Genomic DNA, 25,674 nt, shown 5'->3' on the forward strand with positions numbered 1-25,674 from the left:
ATATTAACAGTCCCCTTTATAAATAGAGATTTTAAATTATTAATAAGTATATAATATAGGGAAGAAGCTTATAAAGGCTAACTACTATTAAGGTCTAAAAGAGGAATTACTAAAATCTGCCCTTCCCTCGAGGTATACTACTAGCGCTCTATATATACCTAAGCTACTCCTTTGTTACTTAGTCCCCCTCTTTATGCCTACCCCTTAACCGACGAGGCCTGACCGGCGAGGCCTGACATCCCCTGTGTATAGGCGAGGCCTGAATCCTCTTATCTTAGCGTATGATTGGCATCTGTATCACCAGAGAGCACAAAACTTTCTCGCAACGTCGGATTGAGGATTTGGGTCCTTGTCTAGTCCCGATGAAAGTTCAAACGGCCTCCTGAACACAACCTAACCAGCTTAACGCGATGATGGGGATCGGCAATTTAAAAGAGCTCGCGATTCTCGAACAAGCCCTGGTCAACGAATCCTAGCAAAACTGGTACGCTAGGTTGTAGAGCAGCATCTCAGAGTACCTTGAGGATCCCAGGATACAAGGCTGTTTCTTGGCAACCGTTGAATTTGGATTCAAGCCTTCCGGTGCCGAGAATGCGCGAGATAATTTTATGATCAACCTTCTAGAGACAGTCTCATGACATTTGCTCAGAGGAGCCGTGTTGATATCCTACTTTCTGACCAACCCTGATGCCTACTCTTTACTTTCTATGAGGCTCAAGTCTCATTCGGCGTCAAGTCCGAAAGCTGTCCTGGGTTTGCCGCTACGGAATAGCCCGAAAGAGAAAAGCATTCACTGAACATCTCCCCTTTTTTTCCCTATCCGGTCTGGCTACTTGAGTATTGGCACCCGTTTCGGCCCAATGATACTGGATCCTGTCCACATGCCCATGCATAAGTCCCATGACAGTGTGGTACTCGGAACTGCAAGCTCGAACCGGAATTACATGGAACATCAATTCCTCTGGATCAGCGGAAACAAATCATCTTACGAGGTGAACGCTGCCAAGCAAGCCCCCAAGAAAGAGGGGTAGGCTTGCAAGCCGATCAACCTTGCATGTGCGCCATGGATATCCCCCTCACACTAAGTGCTTAGTAGCCTCAATGTCTTAGAAACGCGCATTAACGTCGCAGAGAGTTAACAGAATGGGACGATACGACCATTTAATACTGGAACATAAGATAGCTTCTGAATGTCTGGTAGGCCACTTTCTTTGATAACGTCGTTGGGCCTACTCTCGGCGTAAACTCCTTGTGCATCCCTATCAACCGGGCCGATGAACATTGGCATTTCGTGATTTGATCCACACGTCTCTCGGCCAAATGGAGCTTGCAGTCAGGAATGGAAACCTGAGTAGCGCCTCTCCCGTCCGGCCCCATCTCCCGACGTTCTCAGGTTTGTCCCACTGTGATTTTCCCACGGGGGCCCCAGGATTTGGCGGGGGAACCTAAGCTCCAACTAGAGCCAACGCTTGTCATGCTCCCCAGAACTCAAAGCCTCAGCTAGTAGTAGCTTTCCGTCCGGCCACCCAGTTCCGATTACAGCAGAACCAAATTTGGGGATGCAAAATTTCTTTTCCAACAGTTCGAGCTCTCCAAAGCCAAACGTTCCTCCTGATGATCAAGAGTCGGCTCATTGACGCTGATCTTTGACCAAGGCTCACCGGCTGCGCCCTGCACCGCTGAAGAGTCGGATGCAACTTTGATGGCAGCACGCCCAGCTGCTGTGCCGCACCCTTACTGTGTCGCTGGGGTGGAGACACTTGGAGGCGATGAACCGCTGCACCAACGCCGAGCAAGATCGTCAGGTTTACAGGGTCCAAATTCTCTCCAACGGTCCAAATCAGGCCCGGGTATCAGGGCTCCCATGGAACCCAAGACCTTCAAGATGCTGTTTTCAATTTTCCAACCAGTCCAGCCTCAAGTGCTCTGCCAGGTCCTCATTGGTTGTACGTAAGAGAGTGATCTTCATTCGGTACTCGTCGGTGCCTTATGTAGCACACGGTAGTGCTGTAACTGGCACAAGTCCAGAATCCCAGTAGGACTTCCTCCTCAAAACGGTATCATTGCCACCAAAAAGACTCTACACTAGCATGGGATCAAGTAAGAGCGTATGCGTATGCGTGTACTCATGGATATCCACAATAAAATCACTTACTCTCCTTTCTCTTATCAAATGTTGAGCTGCGGATACAACTCCGCCACCGACAGGCTCAATATGGGCCTTTGGAAACTCGAAGTGATGTAGATGCATGGATCCTAATACCGGACCCTGCATACCGCTATAGAATGCCTCCTTTTTGGACGGTCGCGTTTCCTTCTTCGGCTTTAGAATGGCACTTGGCAGCGGCGCTGCCTTCCATAAGCTGTACTACTGATGTTGGGTGCGTTCCCCGCACGAAGACTTCAGACGTAGCTCGAGGCGTGTGTGAGGGGTGTGTGGTGGTCGAGGAAGAAACCCCGGAATTGTTGTCGGAATTGTCAGTCAGTGTCCGAATACAAGAGCACCAGCCCAAGCTCCATGGACCATCCTGTGACTTGCCTTCCATTTCTCTCATACCATCAGACGCTTTTCCCCACGAGCTCAGACTTACAGCGTAGCCTTCATCAACATGGGATCTTTACCACAGGAGATTATTTACGACTTCATCGTATGCGGGTAAGTTAATCGTCATGAAGCATGTCTTTCTATACCTAAGCTGGCGGCTGACATCAAGTCCTCAAGCGGCGGTACTTCCGGCTGCGTCGTCGCGAGCCGCCTTGCTGAGAATTCTGGTGTGAATGTTCTAGTCATCGAGGCTGGTGAACACAATGAGAATCTTGAGAATGTTCACATGACAGGAGGGTAGGCAATTATTTCTACTAGTACAGTTGATTGCGAGCTAATTGTCTGACTTTGACCACAGTTGGTCACAACTGTTCGATAAGGATACCGATTGGAACGTCATCAGCGAGAAGAAATCTTCAGTCAACAATCGCCAGGTTAAACTAAGCCGTGGAAAGTTCCTTGGCGGCTGCTCTGGTTGCAACGGTACTCTATGCATTCGCGGTGCCAAGCAGGACTATGATGACTGGGGAGTCGAAGGCTGGACGGGTGACGAGGTTTTCAAATACATTCGAAAGGTCAGTAATAATCCCGTACCCTGGAGGCTTTCTGATCTTGGCCACACTGTTCTCTCTTGAGCTTCCAATTCCGTGTCTCTTTGCAAGTCGCTAATCTCTTGTGAATATTAGGCAGAGAACTTTCACGGAAAACCTTGGTTCGAAGCCTCCAAAGATCATGGCACTAATGGCCACCTCAACATCGAACCACATGACCTCGCTCCTATTTCAAACCTCATAATGGACTCCATGGTATTCAAAGGACTGCCGCTAGACCACGACATGTTCTCACACGGAGAAAATCCTCATGGATGTGGACATGCACCCAGAACAGTCCACAAGGGCTTGCGAACCACTGCGGCAGACTTCGTCACAAAGGAAAACAAGAAGGATAACCTTCATCTACTTGTTGAGACCCATGTTGAAAAGGTTATCATCGAGGAGGTAGATGGCGGGCTCAGGGCAACAGGTGTCAGGGTGGTCAAGGCCGATGGCTCTATCGTCGACATCAAGGCCCGCAAGGAAGTCATTGTAAGTGGCGGCGCGTACTGCAGCCCCAACATCCTCAACCGATCTGGTGTCGGGGCCAAGGCCGAGCTCGACAGTTTTGGTATTCCGACGCTGGTTGACTTGCCCGGTGTCGGCAAGAATCTCATGGACCATCTTGTAAGTGCCCCATAGCCTGCATACCGAGAGATACCGCTAACCTAGCCTGTCTCAAGATTGTCTTCATGTTCTACGAAACCGAAAAAGCTGGTCTGACCAACGACCACCACGTCTACCACGGCGACAACTTTGCAAAGACGTACGCCCTCTGGAAGGACCAACAAGCAGGCTTCTTGTCTACATTCCCCTTTGGAGCATTCGCCTACGCCCGTCTGGACGAGCGCCTCGCTGACTCAGAGCTTTGGAATAACGCCCCAAGGCAACCCGGCCGCGACCCAATGGGCCTTACGCCCAAGCAGCCAAACATTGAATTCTTCACCACTGAGTGCTACGGAGGTCCGAAGCAGTATGACCAGTTCCCGACTGACGGCAAGTACGCCTTCAGCATGATTGCGGAGCTCTTCGGGCCTCGGTCCCGCGGTACAGTTACGCTTCGCGACACCGGTGCCAAGTCTGTCCCAGTCGTGGACACGAATTACCTCTCTGATCCATTGGATGCAGAGGTTCTGGCTGAGGCGTGCCGCTTCGGTAACGAAATTATCATGGAAGGCGCAGGGACTAAGGATATTGTCAAGGGTTCTTGGCCCAGCGATTTGGTACATCACAAGCACACCACTCGCGAGGATTGGATACCCTATGTTCGGGACAACGCAACAACTTGTAAGTTTTCCTGATTCCACTCATCCACAACTTGCTGATCGTTGGTCTGTTCCTTAGGTTACCATGCTGCGGGAACCTGTGCCATGGGCAACGCATCTGACCGCAATGCGGTTGTCGATCCGACACTCACAGTGATGGGTGTCTGTTGGTATCCCTATTACAGGGTAGTTGGTTCGAACCGTAGTTGACGAAGAGATCAATTGAACTATATGAATATCTGCGTAGGTGTAAAAAGGAGGTTCCAACCGTAGGTTGGGCTGGCTACGATAATCGTAAATAGGGCCCCCAATTGGCCCCTGCGCAGTCGGCTGTATGCCGCGGTCGAATTGGACTTCCAATCCGACAGTGTCAAAGGCCTTCGAGTTGCTGACTGCAGCATTATGCCCGTTCTCAATGGCGGTCATACCCAGATGCCTGCGTATGGAATCGGAGAAAAGGCGGCTGACCTTATCAAGGCGTCATGGAAGCTTTGAGCGATCACTACCAGCATTGGTTGAAGAATTAGCAAGCAACATGTAGAGTTTATTGATGATTGTATCAACGGACGTCGTTCGCCGCCGGTGGCCTACTCCCTCTTGAACACTGGCATCCATTCTAGAGGAGCATCAATCTCGATCCACTTTCCGCCCTCATATGTGTCCGTCTTCCCTTCGAGGAGTGGCTTCCACTTGCCTCCTGCCTCCAGCTGGGGGAGATAAACCTTGATGTTCCTCTTCTCCGCCTCCAGCACCGGGCACACCAAGTACTTGCTGCCAAACATGTACTGCTGACCGATCTTCCAAGTCTCTTGATCCTTCGGAAACTCGTAGAACAGCGTCCGCATGACAGGCGTACCCTTTTCGTGCGCCTCCTTCATCAGAGAACGGGTGTAATCACGCAACTCCTCTCGGAGGAACATGTACTTCTTGCAAATCTCGTAGACCTCAGGTCCATAAGACCAAACCTCATTTGGCGCGCCGCTATGGCATTCAGCGCCCCCCGTCGTGCCATGCTGGGGCTGCTCAGGCTCTCGGCATCCATGGAGGCGGAAAACCGGACAGAAAGCACCCCATTGGAACCACCGGACGAACAGCTCGCGGAACTTTTCGTCCCGCGGGTCTCCGCCGTGGAAGCCACCAATATCAGTCGTCCACCATGGAAGACCGGATAGGCCCATGTGTAAGCCAGCTGCGACCTGGTTGCGCAGACTTCCCCAGGATGAGGCAATGTCACCGCTCCAGACTAAGGCACCATACTTCTGACTTCCAGCCCATGCACATCGGATGAGGTTCACAATGTTCTTTTGCCCCTCAGCCTCCATTCCCTCGTAGAAGGCCTTTGCGTACTCGACGGGGTAAATGTTGCCGATCGAGACGTTGGATCCCAGGTGATACCGATACGTGTCGAAATCGTACACCGTGTATTCGGGTTCGGCCTCATCCAGCCAAAAGACACGGATGCCCTTGTCATAGTAGTTTTTCTTGGCCTTCTTCCATACGTAGTCTCTTGCTCCGGGATTGGTGGCGTCAAAATGCGTCGTATCGCCCTGGAAGTTCATGGCAATCCGGATGCCTCTATCAGACTGAATGAGGTACCCCTTCTCGACCATCTCATCCCAATTCTCAGACTTGTGGTCAACAGTGGGCCAGATGGAAACCATCAATTCGATCTTGAGCTCTTGCAACTCTTTGATCATAGCATCCGGGTCGGGCCAGTACGTAGGGTCGAATTTCCACTCTCCCTGCAGCGGCCAGTGGAAAAAGTCAATGACAATAAGGTCAATGGGCAACTCGCGTTTCCTGTACTCGCGTGCAACTTCCAAGAGTTCTTCCTGCGTTTGGTATCGCAGCTTACATTGCCAAAACCCAAGACCGTACTCTGGCATCATCGGAACCTTGCCCGTGGCATCAGCGTAAGCTTCGACGACTTCGGCCGGAGAATCGCCAGCGACGATCCAGTAGTCGAGGGCCCGGGTTGACTTGGCCTCGAAGCTCATGATGTTACGGCCCAGAATCGCTCTTCCGACTGACGGGTTGTTCCACAAAAGGCCGTAACCCAGCGAGGATACCGCGAACGGGACGCTGGCCTGGGAGTTCCTGTGAGCGAGCTCGAGATCGTGGCCCTTGAGATCCAGGAATAGTTGTTGGTACTGTCCCATGCCGTAGATCTTTTCCTCTGCGTCAACACTTTCGAATCTCGCAGTGAGATGGTAGTCATTGCTGTTGACGATGGCCAGGAACTCGCGTGCCTCGACGTCGAGGGCGCTGCACTTGGGGTCCAGGACATCCCGTCGGTGGCGCGAGTATTCCTCGAGCAGCAGCTCGCCCTTTGAGTTCCACATCATGAGCTTACCGCCACTGGTTATGGAAGCCTTGATCTTGCCATTGGTGATTGTTCCGGCCTTGTCGTCAATGATGATTTTGGCATCTGCTTTCTCGGGCTTGAGCAACGCCCAGTCTTCGGTAGGCATCTCACGAGCCTTGGTAGCCCGCACTCGAAAGGAATCTAGCCCCCATGGCTCGACCCAGACTTTCTCCGCGTCGTAGGTGTAGACAAGCTTCCCATCCTGCTCTTTGAGGCCCATGATGCTCTTATTCTTGCAAACAAGTCACGGCTTACAGGACAATGATATGGTGATCGGGGTGTTTAAGAAGTCTTGAGCAGTGCCGTGGTGTACAAGTACAGAGACAGGATGGTGAGGGGTAGCTTTCCATTCATCGGATGCAGCTTCTTCTTGTACGTGTAGCATGCAGAGCAGAACTACTCATGACCCAGCAAAAGATGATCTCCGGCTGCGGAGTTGCTCCTGTTGCCATGAGACGATGGATGAAAAGCGCAGGTCGAAACGGTGCCACGACAAAAGGCAGATGACATGCCAGGCCTCCAATTGACCACTCGGATGCCGTGAAAGCCGCCATGTCCACTGCGGCCATCGGAATGCCCCGCATCTGCCGGATTGAGGGGAAGTTGGGGGTCACGTCTGGGGTCTTTGATGCTGCGAAGGATCCGCACCCACGGACTCAAGGTTGAAGATAGTTTCAAAATGGTTATTAGGCTATTCGGGGGAGCAACAAGTGCAAACTCTAATATTACTGGAGATCGATGTCCCAACTTCCACCTAGCTCTTGAGCTGGAGTAACCGACGACAATAGCTGTATGCATACATAGTACATGAGGCAGAATCGCCTCTCCATACTTCAACGGGTATCATTCCTTAATAGTTCTTCGACCACTGATCCATAGCTCAAACACACACCAGGCCGCTCCATTACTTGTGCTTCGTAGCAAAAGACTCTCTCGTGTTGACTCTGTCAATATCGTACGGGTTTCCATCGTAGGACTTCCGGCGTGTCGAGGCCAGGCTCATCGTCCGTCGTGTGTGATGCGTGCTCTGGCGGCGCATGGATGAGCGATCGTCAGAAGATGACGCATCCGAGTCGACAGTATCGCTCGCCACAGTTTCTTGTCCACCGCTAACTTCCGGCTCCTTGTCTGAAGACGACGTATCCTCTTCCCGCAACCGCGCCATGAAAGCCTCTGATTGTGCGGCAAACTTGCAGCGTGCTCGGATTGCGGGACCATACTTGTAGAACAAGAACGGAAACGGAACGCAAGCGAGAGCCAGGAACGCGGGGATTGATGACGCCCAGTTCGTGCCGAGATCTTTATACATGTAGGTCGTGAACAGAGGGAACGCAGCGCCGAAGCAACTGCGGATAACGGAGTTGGCGGCGAGTACACTCGCCGCGAAGATGGTGTAAGCGTCGATAAGGTAGTTCATGACGCTCAAGAACAGCAAAACCATTCCGAATCCGAACGGTACGCCGGCGGCGATGCTGACCATCCAGTGGATGTCGGCATTGTTGGTCCAAGCAAACCAGAATAGACCGATGGGAATCGCCACGCCTCCAACCATGGCTGATGGAAGACGGGTTTCCGGAGGAGCAAATCCGCCGTTTCTCTCTTGTACTCGCTTGTACCGACCGTTCTCGGGTAGTGTGTAAATGATGGCGAAAACCATGCCGACCATGATGCCAAGGAAGGCAAGTCCGCCAATTCCCTGTGACCATCCTCGTTCTTGTTGATAGACGATAGGGAAGGCCGCAAACAGCATGTAGAGAGTTCCGTAAATGATGGCCATGTAAAGCGACAGGAGCAATACAATGGGCTCACGGAACAGCAGGATCCAGGGCCTCGATAGGGCCGTCTTGAACGACTCTGCCAGACTGATCTTGCCCTGCTCGTGTTCAATCTTGCTGACGTAGACCTTGCCAGTCATCTTGGACAGCTTCGCAGCTCGCTGCCGAAGCAGATACGGCGCATAGGTCTCGGGGACGAGGGCGGTACCCAGAAGCCAAAGGGTCCCAGAGAACGCAGCCAAGAAACCCATGACCCATCGCCAGCCCGCCGCGGCTCCGAGGAATCCACCGATGATGGGTCCCAAAACAGGTCCGAGGAACGGCGCGGCAGCAAACAACGCCATCGCCAAGCCTCTGTCAGCGGCCGGGAACATGTCGGCGATGACACCGCCCGAGTTGGCGAGTGGAGATGAGCCAAAGGCACCGGCGAAGAAGCGGAGGACGATGAGGGTTGTGGCTGAGTTGGCGCCGGCGCAACCGGCGTTGAATGCCGTGAGGATGGCATAGGTGCCGAAGAAGAGCGACTGGCGTCCAAAGAGTTCACTGAGCGGTGCCCAGAGTAAAGGACCAATGGCGAATCCGAGAACGAATAGGGACACGCCCAAAGTCGCGACTTCCTGGGAGATGCCGAACTCAATGATGATTTGGCGTATGCCGCCCGTGTAGGCTGATGAGAGCAGCGCTACTGCTAATGTGGTCAACGACACCATGAATGTGATGAACCATTTTGTCGCTTTGCTAAATAGCATTGGGTTCCTGGGATCGTTGGGAATCCATTGCACCAAGAAGGGATCTGCTTCTGTGCCGGACCCAGGATATCGATAGTCGGCTACTTCCTGTGTTATCCCTGCTTGATCGGTGACTATGCGCCAGTATGGTATTCTCGTGTGGACGGGAGGCTCGCCAATATCGTTGGCTGCCTTTTCTTGCGCCATCGCGAGGTCGAAATGGTGATAGACGCGTCCAAGAAACTTGTGGGTACACGCCAGAAGGAAGAGTCGAGAGAAGAGGAGCAAGGAAAGGTGAGCCAAGTGAGAGCGGAGGACGGATATGCCAATGGAACAGGTGCCAAGAGCAAACGGCGAGGGGGACAAGGGGGGAAATAAGCCGGGGACGAATTGTATTTGTAGAGTGACCGGGGAGGAAGAAAAACACACACATCCAACAGCAGCGGGAATGACGAAATATACAGGATCACAGGGTCCGAAATAAAACGGCTTACGGGCGGGAATGGGGACCGAATGGTGCTGAATCCCGTTTTACCGTGCCCACTACACGCGCCGCTTCGGGTGGCTTCGCCTGTCGGATCGATCTTTTGTCTGCATTGCATACGCATATACGGTGCACATCTTCTCGATCTAGTGCTCACGATCCCGTAGTAGCCGAGACGAACACCCGGGTCGCCATGTTTCTACTCTGGATAGCTTCAGCCCAGTGCACTGGATCAGTGAGTAAAACCCCCGTACGTGCGTGGCACTGCAGGTATGGTGCTTTGAAATCGTGGTGACGACAGAGATGTTGTGTTGGTGCGCCCTTCTTTGAGTCTTTGCTGGTGCTGGTGGGACAGCCCGGCTCCGACTAGGCTTAACTCCGTCCTCTAGCGTGTAGAGGTGTGGTCCGGCAGCATAGCTTCCCGCCGTGTGTTCACAAAGTTATGCAAATTCGGCCCCCGAAAGACTCTTCAGGTTGTCAATCTCCCTCGCAAATACATGTAACCACCCCTGAACTTATCATACTCATTCCGTTGAGGTGGTGATGGGAGCCTGATGTTTTATTGCCTCCTTCGTGTTTCGGAAGGACCCTGAAATAGATCAGATTGGGACCTTGAGATTTACGAGAGATACACGGTTACATGCATCCAGGTGGCAAGGTAGCTTGGCGTTGGTAATCTTCATCCAAGTGTCGTCTATTGTTCTTAACTCTAACACCACAGACCACCAAAGCACAACATGAAATTATAAAGATGTGACAGTCTGGTGTTGATGGGAGGAAGTTCATCTGAGTAATTCTGTCAGACTTGTCATTGAAATTGATGGACATTTCTTTTTAGAGTTTTCCCCGCGGATGCTACGTATGCCAAACCCGCTGCGGTTTGCGGGGACAGCCCGGTTACCATAGTTCTGGAACATTGAACATGAACACCGTCTGTGTATGCATTCGGCTGTCGCAATCCTTTTTTTTTCCTTGCGTCTATATCTTATTGTTTACTTCTCCGGTCCGCATCGCATCGGAGTGATCTCGTGGAAGAGAGAACTTTGGAATGTGCTGTCGAGATGGCGCTCATCCTCAAGTGATTACAGCAGGTAGGCTGTTTTGATGCACGAATAAGGCCAGACTGACCGGTGCGACTCAACGAGTCATGGACCAGCAGATTCATAAATGTGAATTAGACCCGCTTTTTCGGAACGGCCTGCCTCCGGCGTGTCTGCATAACTCACGGGGCTGTTATTCGGAGTCGGGGCGGGTTTAGGATATCCTAACGCCAGAAGGCTCCCACGAGGTGCAGTAGTGAGTCAACGCTAGGCAAGGATGTCATTACTTTCAAATTTCAAAGATTGCATTCCCTAGGCATTGGATATTCTTTGATTTTCTAGTGCATGCGACACGTACTTACTTTTGTGAAATTGCAACTTCGCGTCTAGAAACCATGCCCACCTTGCTGAGAAGTCCCATACCTAAGGTAAGTAAGTATGTTTACGTGTACATTACCTATGCTCAGGTCACATTCAGCAAAGTTCAGTCAGTTTGTTGAATCCACTTTCAGCTTCATTCCAAACGTTTAAGTTTCATTTCAAAGCCGATGGGAGCAGACTATCTCGAAGTATAACCTCCATCAACCATCAACGCAGACCCAGTCACAAACGAACTCCTGCCGCCAGCCAAGTACAAAACACCATCGGCAATCTCCTTTGGACTTCCCATTCGTTGCATCGGCACCGCGGTCGAGACTCTCTCCTCCATCGCCTTCAACACCTCGGGGTTCTTGGTCGTCATTGGTGTCTCTGTGTACCCAGGGCAGATGGCATTGATGCGCAAGCCCTGGTTGGCATAATCCTCGGATGCAGTGCGCGTCAACCCGATGACGGCGTGCTTTGTCGTCGTGTATGCCGTAGAAAGTGTGATGCCCACAACACCCTGGATAGAGCCAAAGTTGACAATGGACCCCTTTTGCAAAGGTCTGCCGTCAATTGTTGACAAAATCGGCTCTTGCTTCAGCATGATCTGCGCTGCCGCCCTCAGCACGTAAAACGTTCCGTTGATGTTCACGTCGAGAACCCGCTGCCAGTCTTCCGTCTTGGCGAACGCGGCGCCGCCCTTGTGCTTGATGGCGATGCCGGCGGCGTTGACAACATAGTCCAGCCTGCCAAACTTGGCTGCTGCTTCATTGACGACCTTGATGACTTCCTCCTCGTTGGCGATGTTGATGGGGTAGGTGAGCAACTCAATCTTGCGGTCTTTTCCGAACTCGGCTTCGATTTCCTCTTTGACTGTCTTGAGCGCGTCTGCGTTGAGATCTAGTAATGCGATACCCGCGGAGCCTTCTTGGGCGAAACCGCGAGCACATGCTCTACCAATGCCAGAGGCTGCACCTGTAACTAGAGCAAAGCCGGGGACGTCCATGTTATGTGATTAAAGAGGTTTGGAGGAGGAAGTAATTGATCAAAAGTTTAGTAATTGTAGTTGAGAAAGCTCAAGGTGATTAATGTCATGCAAATTGTCTATGATGATGTGCTCACAGTTCGTTGATGGTATCCTCAATAAGTAGTCCATCATCGCGATGTTGCGCATTCGGTGTTCTTAGGTATCGGGCGTGGCTTTCCATTGACGCTCAGGTATGACTTTCCCCATTTGATTCGGGTGTCTTGACTCCACCTACAGCGACCAACTCCCCCACCCGGCGCGCGGCGTCTGAGGGGTCATCCCGAGAAGCCGCGCTGGCCGATCATCTTGTGCGTCAGCTGCTGTTATCAAAAGACTAAATGTGACACTTCTTTATGGGCCAAGCCTTTGGCTGCTGGCGGGGTTGAAGAAAGATAGAGACATGTTTTACCCCGCGGCGATAGTCACATCAGCATTTGGCCGCATGCGCCCTATCAACAGGTCCTTGGTTTTAGTGTAGGGACCCGATGTCGGACATCACGCATATCGTGTTCCGCGCCGATGTTAGTCAATGAATGCTCACATCTAATATTTCGATTGATCAAAGTCATGCTGCCTCTATGGCTAATGTTTGCTAAGTACGTTTGATAAGGTAGTTGATACAACGTGGGTGAGGTCATAGCCTTCGTCCTAGCGGCACCGCGTTGTGATGATAGGCTTCTCCTTGTTTGCAGATGACCAAAGGTTTTTGCATCCAACTGTGACATATTGTAGCAATCATTCTATTTCGATTAGGAATCTATGTCTAGACCATATGTTTCTTGGTGTTCCGTCTTGGTCAGGCCCTTCTAAGAACGACTGAGCTGTGCTATGCTTAACCTCAGCTCAATCAGCGAGCATATTGCATCGTTTTCAGACTACCTTAGCATGCAAGCACACATACGCTTAATCGAGACTCTCCAAGACAACAGAATCCACACGAGAATGAGAGACAAAAGATAGACTTGAGACTTGTAACTTGGGCGACGCATTACTTGCACTAGAGGATTTTGGTAAAGTTAATGCGAACCAAATTTTGTAATTGACATGGATAATCTAAAATCTACAACTTGACACCCTTAGCCTGCCTGGCAAACGTAAGCCCCTGGTAACCAGACTCTTTAACCTCCCTGCACCGTCTCTGGAACTCCTGCGCAGATCCACCATATCTGACAACGCTTCTAACCTGCTTGCCCTTAATGTTCGTGTTGACACCCGTCATCCAACTGTCAACCTCGTTAACAAGTGATCCCTTGCTGCACTCGAACACATGCTCTGTCCAGCCGTCCGCGGCCTCCTGTGTTGCCTCCGCATACGTGTATCCCCTATCACGGCAAAACTTCAACAAATCCACAACAACCTGTACGGCGTGCTCAATGTTTCTGGTCGCGTTGCCAAACGGCTGATGCGGGCCGAGAACCATAAACATGTTGGGCATAGAGGGTACCGTCATGCCGAGGAACGTGTAGGGTCTGTTATCGACCCAAACGGCTCGCTCGCCTTTGGGTGTTCCACTCGGCGCAATCAGTGGCCGTCCATCTTTGCCTTGCCACTCGATTGCGCTGAAGGAGCCTGTAATGGCATCGAAACCAGTGGCGTAGATCAGGATGTCGAGCTCGTGCTCCTTGCCGTCGGATGTGATTATGCGGTCAGATTTCACCTCAGAGACCGGGGCCTTCTTGAGGTCAACGAGGTGCACGTTGTCTTGGTTGAAGGCCTCGAAGTAGCCGCTCTCCAACGGCACACGACGGGTACCAAAACCGTGCGTCTTGGGGATCAGAGACTCGGCCACCTCCGGGTCGTGTACTCTTCCCCTAATCTTGTCTGCGATGAAGTTGGAATACAGCTCATTGGCTTGGCGATCCGTATATGTGTCGCTAAAGAGACCCTGCCACTTGCCGAAGCCCGGCTCGTTGTATAGTTTCTCCCAAAGGGCGAGGCGCTCTTCTGCCGTAACCTCCATGGACTTGCGTGGGTCCGCCATGTGCATGAAACCTGAGGGTGTGGAGCGGCAGATGCCGAAAATGTTATCATAGTCTTTCTTAAGCTCTTCCATTTTCTCTGGCGAAATCTCGTAGTTGCGCAAGGGGACGGTCCATGTTGCCGTTCTTTGGAATACGCTGATGGACTTGATGCTTGGCTCTTTTGACAGTGCGGTGATAGTCTGGATGCCGGTGGCACCGGTCCCGACAACGCCGATACGCTTGCCAGCAAAATCGCGGGCAAGGTTCAAGTCTGTCGGCCACCGCGATGTGTGGAAAGACGTGCCCTTGAAATTCTCAATGCCGGGGATAGCTGGTAGTGATGGTGTCGAAAGGAAGCCGATACAGCTGAGGAAGAAAGTGGTGATGTATTGGTTGCCGTCCTGGTCGACAAATGTCCAGTTATGGGCATCGTCGTCCCAGCGAGCTGATTTGACCGTGGTGTTGAACTGAATATGTTTGTAGAGGTCGTTCCTCTCTGCAAAGCGCTTGATATACTTGTGTGTCTCGGGCTGAGGGGAGAAGGCCTCCTTCCAGTGCCATTCCTCCAAAAGACCCTTGTCAAAGGAGTAGCTATAGGACACAGACTCGCAGTCGAACCGGCATCCGGGGTAGCGATTCCAGAACCACGTTCCACCGACGTCTGCACCGTTGTCGAGGACCTTTACCCTGCAATCGGGCATTTGCTCCCGAATGTGGTGCAGACTAGCAAGGCCGGATAGGCCTGAGCCAATGATGAGAACATCATACGTCTCTTTCACAGGGGTCGGAATAGAGCCCATGATTTTCGGGGTGGTTTCAAGGAACAGACTGAAAAGAATCAAGTTTGATTTTGAGATTTGTCTGTACTAATCAAGTCTTGATAGGAATGCTTGACAAAATGCTTCTTGTGCCACATTAAGATCTTATTCTTCGAAGTCTGTGAGATGTCTAAATAGCCGACGACTCGCCCTTGACATAAGACATTTCCCTTAGCAAATAGAATTCCGCTGAGAAAGTATCTGCACAACTTTCCCGTCCCATCTATCACAGCATTATCCGCCCAACTTGTTCACGTCAAACATCAGCCGCTCCCATGTGGGGCTTATCTGAGGTGGCGGCCCCGAATCGGGGATGACTTGCCAACTCTGGATTTGGGTGGTGTTGACCAAAGTTCGCTTATCGGGCCCCTCCCCCGCATCGGCCAAGTCATAGGCTAGCTCCAAGGGGAACCCTTCCCTAAAGGAACCCTAGTCAGACTATACAGCATTCTCAAGCATGCAAAAGCGTCGAATCATCGAGATGTCAAGCTGTCAGTCTATCTAAAGGTCATATGGTGCAGCTGAGCGCTTTCCGAGCTGCCGCCGATAGGGCGTGTGAGTGCGGTACCGAGCAATCAATTTGTCACACTTCAACACTATGGAGTCGCAGCTGAGATTGGGGTTCATGATATGGTATGAACGTCAAGAATACAATGTAAATTGGCATCCCATATCAAGTTCCGGGAGGCACATAGTCCAGTCAATTCATATGGACGCAACTTCGAGCAAGCACGGAGTCCATCATTAGAGCCCATTCATTGCGTTTCTAACCACAATAGTGCTTCAATTCGAATTGACGTATTCCCTACTGTGCCTAAGCTGTACTACATGTATATCAACACCTGCAATTGACAATCATTGCCAAATCAGAGAAATCTTGCGCCACCACGCGTTTGAATTGCCTTGCTTCTCCTTCTCAGCCTCATCCATGGCCGTCCACATTTCCGCCTCTGCTTCTACCTCCCGCAAATTGGTAGACAAGTCAACATCTTCAGGAGCATACAGCCAGGGATCCTTTCTTCCAACCGTGAGCTTGTGTCCAAAGTATGTAACCAGGAAAAGCGGAATGCCAATATACGCAGTCAAGAAGCTAGATGCAGAGAATCTTCCGGGGTAGAACACCGTGACTCCATTGGCGAAGAGGAGGAAGCCGAATGCAATCATGGAGATCCACGCTCCGTAGGGCTGACACCAGGACTGGTAAGGGACCTTGACGCCCTGCGCTTGGCAGGCCTTGCGGAAACGAAGGAAGATGAATGCGCACAGCACCCAAGAGGTGTATCCAGCGGTGTTTGTCAGACTAACGAACCAGTTGAAGACCACGCCAGCATCTGAGGAGACGCTCAGATACGCGAGAAGAGTGAAGCAACTCGATGCAAGGACGGCGTAAATGGGAAGACCGTAGCTGTTGCAGCGTGTAAAGATTTTGGGTGCGTTGCCGGCAACTGCAAGAGAGTACAAGGATCTACTGGCCATGTAAAGGTATGAGTTTCCAGCACTCCAGGCGCTCGTGAGAATACCGGCGTTGACGACTGTGGGTAAACCATTGATCCCGGCGTTGCGGATTGCAATGACCCAAGGTGACGCATTAGCATTACCAGCACCGGACACAAGGCCCTCGGAGTTGGAGTTGCAGATGGCTCCAATCGCCAACGAGCCGAGAAGGTAGAAAATGATGAGTCTGTAGAAGAACCGTCGGCTGGCAATGGGCAGGTTCTTGCGCGGGTTTCGCATCTCGCCACCCATGACGATGATAAGCTCTGGGCTGAAGTAGAACGAGAAGCCGGAAAACACCCAACCATAAAGGAAGGCAGTAAAGCGACCACCAGAGCCTGTGATGATGTACTCCTTGGTCGCACCTGGGTCAACCCAGTAGTAGAAACCCAGCCGTTCTCCGCTCGGCCCTCCACCAAGAATCAGAACCACTGAGAGAAGCAGAAGACCGATGAAGAGAATGATCTTCAGACTTGCAAACCAGAATTCGGTCTCTGCGTAAACAGCAACTGGTGATAGGTTGAGTCCGACGACGACAACAAGGAGGATCGTCAGCCAGACAGCATTGTGGACGTTGTTTGGCCAGTAGTTGATGATGACTGAACCAACTGTGATTTCGTAGGCGAGAATGATGCCAAAAGAATACACATAGAGCCAACCAAGAGCGAATCCAAGGGATCGAGAAGTGTAGCGGTTGCAGTAGTACGACATGGAACTGCCCGAGATGGGGAGGAATGTGCCTACTTCCATCACAGCCGTGACTATGCCGTAGACGAGAAGAGAAGTGAGGGCATAGGCCAGGAAGAGAAACGCCGGTCCGCCAGCAGCCAGGACCTGGCCGGATCCTACGAAGAGACCAGTTCCAATGCTGCCACCAATGGCAATCATCTGGGCGTGACGCGACTTGACATTTCGCTTCGTGCCACCCTGGGCGACGAGATGAGTCTCGCCGTAGGTATTGCTTTCGAGTCGGCCGAGGTCTGAGTCGTGCGTTTTGCCATCATTGGCAGTGTCCGCGTAAATGCCCTCCCTCGAAAAGGGGGTTGCCGTGTCGTTGTCTAGAGCCATTGTAGACTGGGTCGACGAGGGGGATTCGGTAAGGTTGATTCAATTATGCATTCGAGGCAACTGAAGGATTTGTTTGGTTGTGAAACCAGTGCAGGTAAGGTAGTTGAGTACAGAGTCTCTTTCAACTTAAGTTGACTCTTGTATTGAATGAGGGCATTCTCTTGTCTTTTAAACTACACATTACGACCACGTACACCGAATCCTGTTCCGGGGCCCTTAAGGTGAACCTTGTCTGGGCTGACAAGGGAGACCGGCACCGATACTACTTAGTGCCGACTCAGCTCGTTGTACTCTGGACGGAAGACATTGCAAGTCTTGGAAAAGCATGGATGGAGATAAGTTCCAGCCGTCCCTGTTCCTAACCCATCCGGGGCATTAGGCGACTTGGCGAAGATACCAAGTGTAGTGGTCTCGAGTCAGATAGGAAAGCTTTCCCAGCTATCAGACGCCAAAACATGTACCCCAGGTTTACTATGGGGTCACCGGGTCGTTCGCTATTCCCCCCGCTCTTATCAAAGGCCCCCGCTCCAACGGATGCGCTAAAGCCGCGTTATGCATTCTGTTGCGCACTATTCGTATCTCTCCGCGGACATCAATCCCGTCGTGTTGGTACAACCCTTGGCTAAATATGTTGCCCTCAGCCCCTTGATATAACTTTCCATATCCATTTGCGGAGTCCAGAGTATCAGCAGTTGATATCGCAAACGTTCAACGTGCGCCAAACCCTCCTGACGTCCTCCCATAAACCAAACAGGAAGTGGAATCCCGAGCCAACTCTGGCTCACCCGGAATGGCCGATGCTAACAAACCACGACTGTCTATGCCCAAGGATGCGGACGCCCGGCGCAGTCGGTCCTTTGGCGGATGTGGAACTGTACGTCATCCCACCCATCACGCTGGTGAACCTGTGAAGTCTGGATAGACCGTAAACTGGAATCAAGGCGCTGACTTGCTTCAGTGTCGAAACCGCCGGATGAAGTGTGACGAGGGTCGGCCGACATGCTCCATGTGTAGGGCCTCCAACCTCACATGCAGCGGCTATGAGAAGAATATCTTTTTCGACTTTGAGGAGATTCCGAGCGTCGGAATGGCGCGCTTTCGGAGACCCTTGTTGACGGAATCCGAACGCGAGTCAATGAGTGACGAACTCGTCTCCAGCATTCCTCCGGCGTTGACTCTTTGGCATATTGCCCAAATTGAGGACGAATGCGAGAGGGCACCGCTATCCCAAAGCGTTCAAATCAGTCGAGGTCCCTTCGGGGCCTTTAGAGTACATCGACTGTCAATGGAATCTTCAAAGGCTGCGCCCGAATCGAGTCCAGAGTCAAATAATCCCACAGTCGGCAGCCCTCCAAAGGCTGCGAAAGAGATCGGGGAGGACAGTCCTGAGGAGGCAGACGAAGAGCTCATGAATCCACCAGACGGTTCTCCGGCTCAAGAAACGACACCGTTACTTGGGCCTGCTCTTGCCTGCTTGGACCATCGTCCATTGAGCCCTCTTACTGAGTGGTGGAACACGAACGAATGGTGGAATATGGGTGATCTCCCAGACGCGAGCAATTGGTGGGACACGCCTGTGGAACTAGATCGCGTACGCGATATATCCGATAATGTCTCTTTCTCCGGCATGGAACAATATCCGAGGGTACCAATCCATGTCGCCTCTCAGGATGTTCAAGTATGCATACCGAGCATGTTTGCAGACACTCAGTCTCAGCAGCTTTCAACGCCAGAAAACTGCTCTATTGCCCCCGCAATCGACTACGCCGTTCCTCACGATGCGGTCTTCCTTCTGAGACACTACTCTACAACAGTCCTCCGAGGCTTCACGCCCTTCCGCCACAGCAAAACGCCATGGCATATCCTATTCATACCATACGTCAAAAGTTGTCTAGCAGCACTAACACTCGGAGACGACATGGACCACGCCAGCCTAACGGCATTCTACGGCACGCTCGCCATCAGCGCCTCCAGCCTTGGTGGCATCTCTAACTCGCGCAAGTGGTCCGAACAGGCAAACAACTACAAGCAGCGCGCTCGCCACCACGTCCGACTCATGCTACAGACAGCCTACGATGTACCCAAAAAGGCAAAGTACAAATCGATACTGATTGCTTTTCTGACAATGGTGCAAATCTCGAGCGTCTCCGGCAGCCGTGACCAAGTGGAGTGCTATCTTCTAGAGGCGGAAAAGTTCATACGCGTCAAGGGGCTCAACAGGAAAAAGTCGCGCAAGGTCCGATTACTGCATCACTGCTACGCGTTCGAGCGGGTCTTGCACGAGACCACGTTCCCGGGGAGCACGCAGTCTCCTCACCGTCTCCACGTGCGAAAGGTAATTGAGACCAGCAATGCGAGTGCCTATAGCATAGACAACCTGTCATTTCAGCTGGCGAGCTGGAGCAACCTCGACCAAGAAATGCTCAAGGTCAAGGGGCGGGAAGAAGGGGAGAACGATCTCCATCTCCAGATCCCGGGTGTCTGGCTCGCAACACTGTATCCCGAAATCTTTGGTATCCCAGAGATCTACATGTTCCTCCTTTCGCTCGTTATCCGGCTGGCTCGGTCAAAAGAAGATCCAGAGTACTCGAGTCCCGCAGGTCTGAAAGAGTTCATGTTCCGCGCCAAGGCAGTCGAGAGACGCATCCACCAACTCAGACGGCAGCCCGGATACGTGATAGCAGACTTGCCCACCTCGGACCCGGAGATGCAGCACTGCCAGCAATTTCTAGATAATCTCTCCCAGGCCATGCTGCTTGCCTTGACCACATTCTTCTATCGGAGGGTGTACGACGTGGAGGCGGACATGTTACAGGATAAGGTTGTCGGTGTTCGGGATTGTTTGCTGCGGTTCGAGGCAACCGAGTCTGAGATGGGGTACGGGTCAGCCAGGCTGGTGTGGCCTGCAGTGATTGCGGCGAGCGAGGCAGATGACCCAGAGGTGCGGGAATCGTTTGCACAGTTTTTCAGGGACTGGGCGCGTCGGAGCGGTCTTCGTATCTTCAGCGATTCTCTCGCGGATGTCGAGAGACGGTGGGCCGACAAGGAATGTGTAGATAGCGGCGGCGCCACCGAGGCCATCTTGATATCGTAAAATGCATATTACTGGCTGTTCTACATCTTCCGGTTTCAAATCTAGAGTGATATTGTGTGTAAGTAGGTTGCAGTCTTGCAGATGATGGAGGGTATGTGGCTGGATGTGCTGTCGAGCAGATAATATTCGACTTACCCCTTTTGGTGGGGTCTTTGCCACTCCTGCAAGGGGATAACTTTCCTATTCTGGGCCAACATATTTCGTGTAAGTTCTCCCCAAGATACCCCGCGCTTCTTCAACAGAAACGATTTCCGCTCGGTTACTTGCCTATGAGTTTGACTGTCACTACCTATGCCGCGGACCGGTACCTCTACTTAATTAGAGGCACCAAGGGAGGCGTCAAGCATACTTGTTCATAGAAACCAGCTTCTCATCATCGTATCCTGGCACAAGTTTACTTCACGCAAACACTAAGTCCGACCACACCATGTCTTCATTCCAAGGCAAAGTTGTAAGTCGGGCAAACTACCCACTTTCTTGGATATCATGCTCATGTAACCCTCGCGTAGATCGCTATCACCGGCGCCGGCTCCGGCATGGGCCTGTCAACGGCCCAGCTCCTAGCCTCCCGCGGCGCTAAGGTTTCATTGGCGGACATCAACGAGGACTCTCTCAAGGAGGCAATCTCGTCTCTCGAAGATAGTGCAAGCCACATGTACGAAGTAGTCGATGTAAGGAAAGGTGATGTCGTCAACACCTGGATTCAAAATACGGTGAAAAAGTTTGGCAAGCTAGACGGTGCTGTCAACATGGCTGGTGTAATTACCCATGCCACACCTGTTGCAGAGCTTACAGACAAGGACTGGGATTTTGTCTTTGAAGTCAATGCCAAAGGCGTCTTCAACTGCCTGAGGTCACAACTAGGAGCGATGTCTGACGGAGGCAGCATCGTAAGTCTCTTCTCTCTATTCGACTTCTAGACCGGCTGTCAGGCCGTTCGAGCTACATCCTTTGGCTACAAGTATTTCAGAAGCTGATATGATGCTTTTCCATCGCAGGTATCTGCAGCAAGTGTGTTTGGTCAATTCGGAGCTCCTGGCAACGCCGCATACTGCGCCAGCAAGGCAGCCGTAATTGGGTTGTCAAGAACAGCAGCCAAGGAAAATCAAAACATTCGCGTGAATTGCGTATCACCTGGTAAGTCGCTCCTTCCCTGCTGCTCCCCCCCTCCCCCCCCCCTTTACGAAATCATCTGCTTCCAAAAAATCGCAAACTGGCGACAGTACAGAACCAAGCTAATGATGTTCTACAGGCTCTGTCAACACGCCACTGTCTCGTGGAGAAAATCCAGAAGATGTGAAGCGTGGTTTACAGGTAACCGCACAGAAGAGAAGAGCAGAGCCCATCGAGATTGCACGCGTTATCGCGTTTCTTCTTAGCGATGAGGCTTCTTTTGTCACAGGAGCTGTATACAATGTTGATGGCGGTTGGGTATGCTAAGCATTGTGCTGTTGGATTTCTCAATAGGCCTTCTCTTCGGCTCGATCTCTGAATAAGACTTATGCTTTTTTTTAATGAATTCTGAACTTTCTGCATAATACAATGCGCAATCATACCACAGGAGAATAGAACTTTGGAGTCACAGTTATACTTAAGTTCATGGCCGCCTCAATGCCTTCATCTGAACATGTGCGTTCTTGGCGAACAAGGACATCCGCGTAGCTCTTTTTTCCGCAGATCTGAAGAAGCATCAACCTGGCCAAAAGACTCTCTTATCATCGGAGCATGTGAAATCCGAGGTCTCTTGGACGCGCTTCACAAAGTTATCAGCGGAGGACTTTCTGGCTTCTCGTCAATATGGACGGAGATTCGTCAACGCTTGACGTCAGAAAACAGATTATTGGCTTGTGATACGGCTGGAAATCTGGCCTTTCGATGATGTATGTTGCAGGAAGGGGCAAAGCATCTTGCTAGAGACTGTACCTTGACAGATAGGTAATCAGGGATTGCCAATCCCATTTCACAGTGCTGTACTTGACGTTCGCTGCTGAACTTCGTCTTAAGTCCGATGTGGTAGTCATGCAATTCAAAGACTTGTCACGCAGTGGATTTAGTCGAAATCATAGCTGAATAGTAATCCTGCTTTTGAGAAGTCTTGAAGTTCTCTCGAACAAGCTGTCGAAAGAAACAAAAGCGCCTGTCTTTGTAACACTCGATTAATACATCATTTGTCTGGTGGAGTCAAGATAACACCTGAAACTGGAAGCACCGAACTCTCTCAAGAATACGAATCATTCTTACCCATTATTCCAGAGAGGAATGAACGAGTAAAGGCGGACTTCTATTACAACAGATTGAAGGGGGGAGACCGATCCACCTCGCATAAAGCCCCCTCTGTTGGACCTCGGTCAGACACAGGACCGTTGTCCAGACCATTCCAGTGCGAACAACGGCAATAGTCTAGCCTCCCAATTTCCCATCAGGGCGGATACTAAAGTTTCAGATCATGGTAAGACTATTAGGAAATACCACAAATCCCGTTGATGCGCCAACTCGGCCTGCATACGGATCGCCCGGCGCGGCTATCTCTGAACTCATCGATTGACACATCAGACAGTCTGACAAGTGATGGACAAACTTCAGATCGGCTAGCTCCGCTGTCAAGCCCGAACCCTTGGCATCACGTTTTTTGCCCGATGAGTCGCAAGACAGAAGAAAACTTGAGACAGATTTCGCAAAGTTTACACAATAGGGGATAGCTCCAGTTCATCTGGTCATCCATGTCTACCCACTCGACTTGCATTGCAGAAACCTGGCGTGCGCCTCCCCTCCTCCACCCCCAGACAACCCACCTGTTGTGCTTACATACCCCCCCAAGTACCGGCCGGTTTGCGCATGCAGGCTGCACGACTCCAACGGTCGCTCAGCTTGGCTGTTTCTCTTGGCCCTCGACGGGCAAACCAATAAGAACATACCATTGACTTGAGTCGTCGACTTTGCAACTCTGACTACGCTGCACTCAATCTGACTCCCCATGTATGCGTCGCCCGAAGCGACCTAGTCCGGCCTCTCAGAGCCGAGGCATCCAACGTTGTCACCAAGTGAGGCGTTGCGGGGTGCTGCGGGGGGCACTTCGAGATTGCAGCTCTCTACCGGCTTGGGTCAGTGTGTCTTGTTACTCCAGAGCTTGGATCGTGCATAACCAAGAGAACCCTTTTGGAGAGAGTGGAGTAGATTCTGCGACAAACTGGTTAAAGTGGTAACCTCCTATCCATTGAGTCTCCAACAAGGCTCTCGGACTATACCAAGCGCGGAAACTCTTGGTAAAGGGGGACATGGCCGTTTCTTGTTGGACGAGACACATAGTCGAGTTGTGCTCACCAACAGACACATCCCTAGGACCATAGGACGATGGGGGCTAATTCGAGGGGCATCGTAAGCGGGCATATCCCCCCCTCCCCTCATTCCAACATCACCTCTATGGCCTCTCTACAAGTCATCCAAGTCTTGTCCCGAGGTTTCTCGCACTCTGCTGCAACCAAACAGACTCGCGGAGGTTCCTCCGAGCCATTCCCAATTCGATGTCCTGTCGCGAAATGGCAGCTCAGCCAGCTCTCACGTGGCATCGCTGCTCCTTGGAATTCTTGAACGCATCTAGCTTCACCGACTCCATGTCCTGAACTTCTCCGACGTGGGGAAAATGGCTTTGAGGTTCAAGATGCGACTGGCGGATGAATCCAACGACCGTCACCGTCTCCACGATGTGATCATTCATCGAGCCCGGTTGGGGGAAAGGTAGCGCCGACTTCTGGATGTGCTTCACGAACAAGACCGGCCGGGCGTGTGAGTTGCGAGACATGGATTGGGCACATTCTCTTAGCATCGAGGATGTTCAAGCTGTAGATGATCCATCAGGGAACACCAACCTCGAAAACAAGATAAATAGTCGAGCAAGATCCCACCGGTAGACTCTTGATATCTTCGTTTCATCAGACTCAAGCTCTCGCTCAGAACCTGAATCCTCCTCTCCTTCGCTCAAGCCTAGTAGCCAGCCCGCTCTCACTTGAAGACCGTTCCCAATCTCCGGACTCAAAACAACATCCAAAATGAAGTTCTTCAGCATCCTCTCCCTCGCCGTCACCCTCGCCGCCGCGGCACCAGTCGAAGTCGTCGACACCGGCGTCGCTGACCTCCAGGTCCGCCAGACGGGAGCGACCAGCAACGAGCTCGAGTCCGGCAGCAGCTCCGCCTGCCCCAAGGTCATCTTCATCTTTGCCCGCGCCTCCACCGAGCCCGGCAACATGGTAAGCCGACCAGAATTCTTACAAATGATCTGGGAAAAGGCATTTCCCAAGAGCTAACCTCGATCGATGAATAGGGAATCAGCGCGGGCCCCATTGTCGGCGATGCCCTCAAGAGCCGCTACGGCTCGAGCCAAGTCTGGGTTCAGGGCGTCGGCGGACCGTACAGCGCTGATCTGGCTTCCAACTTCCTCCCCGAGGGAACCAGCACCGTCGCCATCAACGAGGCCAAGAGGCTCTTCACCTTGGCCAACACCAAGTGCCCCAACTCCGCCGTCGTGGCTGGCGGATACAGGTTAGTGAGGCCTTGCAGACGTCTCCCTTTTTTCCCTTTGCCTTCTGCTAATGTGGCTCGATGAACAGCCAGGGAACCGCCGTCATGGCCTCGTCCATCTCGACTCTGAGCTCGACGATCCAGAACCAGATCAAGGGCGTCGTCTTGTTCGGCTACACCAAGAACCTCCAGAACCTCGGCCGCATCCCCAACTTCCCCTCGTCCAAGCTGTCCGTCTACTGCGATGTCGCGGATGCCGTCTGCTACGGTAAGCAAGCCTTCTTTCCATCCTCAAAGACGTCAGAGAAGCCACTAACACGTACAGGCACGCTCTTCATCCTGCCCGCGCACTTCCTCTACCAGACTGACGCGGCTGTTGCCGCCCCTATCTTCTTGGCTGGTCGCATCGGATAAGGAGCTCGAGGACGCAATCAGTTCCGGGTCGACCGTGATTCGGATGCAGTGGGCTTTGGTTGAGAAGGGTTGCAATGAGACACTGCTGAGGCATCGATTCCTGTGAAGCACGGGACTCGCTTGCT

At 52.0% G+C, this 25,674-nt stretch overlaps 9 protein-coding genes across 9 annotated transcripts; 4 read left to right on the forward strand and 5 right to left on the reverse strand.

The window, feature by feature from the left end:
- Positions 1-1,320: 1,320 nt before the first annotated feature.
- On the forward strand, positions 1,321-4,898 carry CLUP02_12989 (GMC oxidoreductase; the record flags this gene model as incomplete). The annotated part of the gene is made up of 9 exons (XM_049291947.1): positions 1,321-1,393; positions 1,656-1,946; positions 2,581-2,656; positions 2,723-2,842; positions 2,904-3,120; positions 3,232-3,765; positions 3,822-4,425; positions 4,483-4,573; positions 4,706-4,898. 9 exons carry the CDS (start codon positions 1,321-1,323, stop codon positions 4,896-4,898), a joined length of 2,199 nt encoding a protein of 732 aa, XP_049149093.1.
- A 92-nt stretch (positions 4,899-4,990) lies between these two features.
- CLUP02_12990 (glycosyl hydrolase family 31) lies at positions 4,991-6,988 on the reverse strand (the record flags this gene model as incomplete). Its single annotated transcript, XM_049291948.1, has 1 exon — positions 4,991-6,988. One exon carries the CDS (start codon positions 6,986-6,988, stop codon positions 4,991-4,993), a length of 1,998 nt encoding a protein of 665 aa, XP_049149094.1.
- A 176-nt stretch (positions 6,989-7,164) lies between these two features.
- On the reverse strand, positions 7,165-9,478 carry CLUP02_12991 (major facilitator superfamily transporter; the record flags this gene model as incomplete). The annotated part of the gene is made up of 2 exons (XM_049291949.1): positions 7,165-7,352; positions 7,876-9,478. The coding sequence occupies 2 exons, from the start codon at positions 9,476-9,478 to the stop codon at positions 7,165-7,167; spliced, it is 1,791 nt and encodes a 596-aa protein (XP_049149095.1).
- Positions 9,479-11,354: 1,876 nt separating this feature from the next.
- On the reverse strand, positions 11,355-12,164 carry CLUP02_12992 (uncharacterized protein; the record flags this gene model as incomplete). The annotated part of the gene is made up of 1 exon (XM_049291950.1): positions 11,355-12,164. The coding sequence occupies one exon, from the start codon at positions 12,162-12,164 to the stop codon at positions 11,355-11,357; it is 810 nt and encodes a 269-aa protein (XP_049149096.1).
- Positions 12,165-13,245: 1,081 nt separating this feature from the next.
- CLUP02_12993 (uncharacterized protein) lies at positions 13,246-14,946 on the reverse strand (the record flags this gene model as incomplete). The annotated part of the gene is made up of 1 exon (XM_049291951.1): positions 13,246-14,946. The coding sequence occupies one exon, from the start codon at positions 14,944-14,946 to the stop codon at positions 13,246-13,248; it is 1,701 nt and encodes a 566-aa protein (XP_049149097.1).
- An 873-nt stretch (positions 14,947-15,819) lies between these two features.
- Positions 15,820-17,526, reverse strand: CLUP02_12994 (proline-specific permease; the record flags this gene model as incomplete). The annotated part of the gene is made up of 1 exon (XM_049291952.1): positions 15,820-17,526. One exon carries the CDS (start codon positions 17,524-17,526, stop codon positions 15,820-15,822), a length of 1,707 nt encoding a protein of 568 aa, XP_049149098.1.
- A 790-nt stretch (positions 17,527-18,316) lies between these two features.
- On the forward strand, positions 18,317-20,620 carry CLUP02_12995 (uncharacterized protein; the record flags this gene model as incomplete). The annotated part of the gene is made up of 2 exons (XM_049291953.1): positions 18,317-18,400; positions 18,485-20,620. The coding sequence occupies 2 exons, from the start codon at positions 18,317-18,319 to the stop codon at positions 20,618-20,620; spliced, it is 2,220 nt and encodes a 739-aa protein (XP_049149099.1).
- Positions 20,621-21,047: 427 nt separating this feature from the next.
- CLUP02_12996 (uncharacterized protein) lies at positions 21,048-22,060 on the forward strand (the record flags this gene model as incomplete). Its single annotated transcript, XM_049291954.1, has 4 exons — positions 21,048-21,071; positions 21,130-21,510; positions 21,619-21,757; positions 21,873-22,060. 4 exons carry the CDS (start codon positions 21,048-21,050, stop codon positions 22,058-22,060), a joined length of 732 nt encoding a protein of 243 aa, XP_049149100.1.
- A 2,606-nt stretch (positions 22,061-24,666) lies between these two features.
- On the forward strand, positions 24,667-25,549 carry CLUP02_12997 (cutinase; the record flags this gene model as incomplete). Its single annotated transcript, XM_049291955.1, has 4 exons — positions 24,667-24,864; positions 24,939-25,156; positions 25,225-25,403; positions 25,461-25,549. 4 exons carry the CDS (start codon positions 24,667-24,669, stop codon positions 25,547-25,549), a joined length of 684 nt encoding a protein of 227 aa, XP_049149101.1.
- Between the last annotated feature and the right edge of the window lie 125 nt (positions 25,550-25,674).

Source organism: Colletotrichum lupini, chromosome 6, assembly GCF_023278565.1.
Source record: "Colletotrichum lupini chromosome 6, complete sequence".
Lineage (NCBI taxonomy): Eukaryota > Fungi > Ascomycota > Sordariomycetes > Glomerellales > Glomerellaceae > Colletotrichum > Colletotrichum lupini.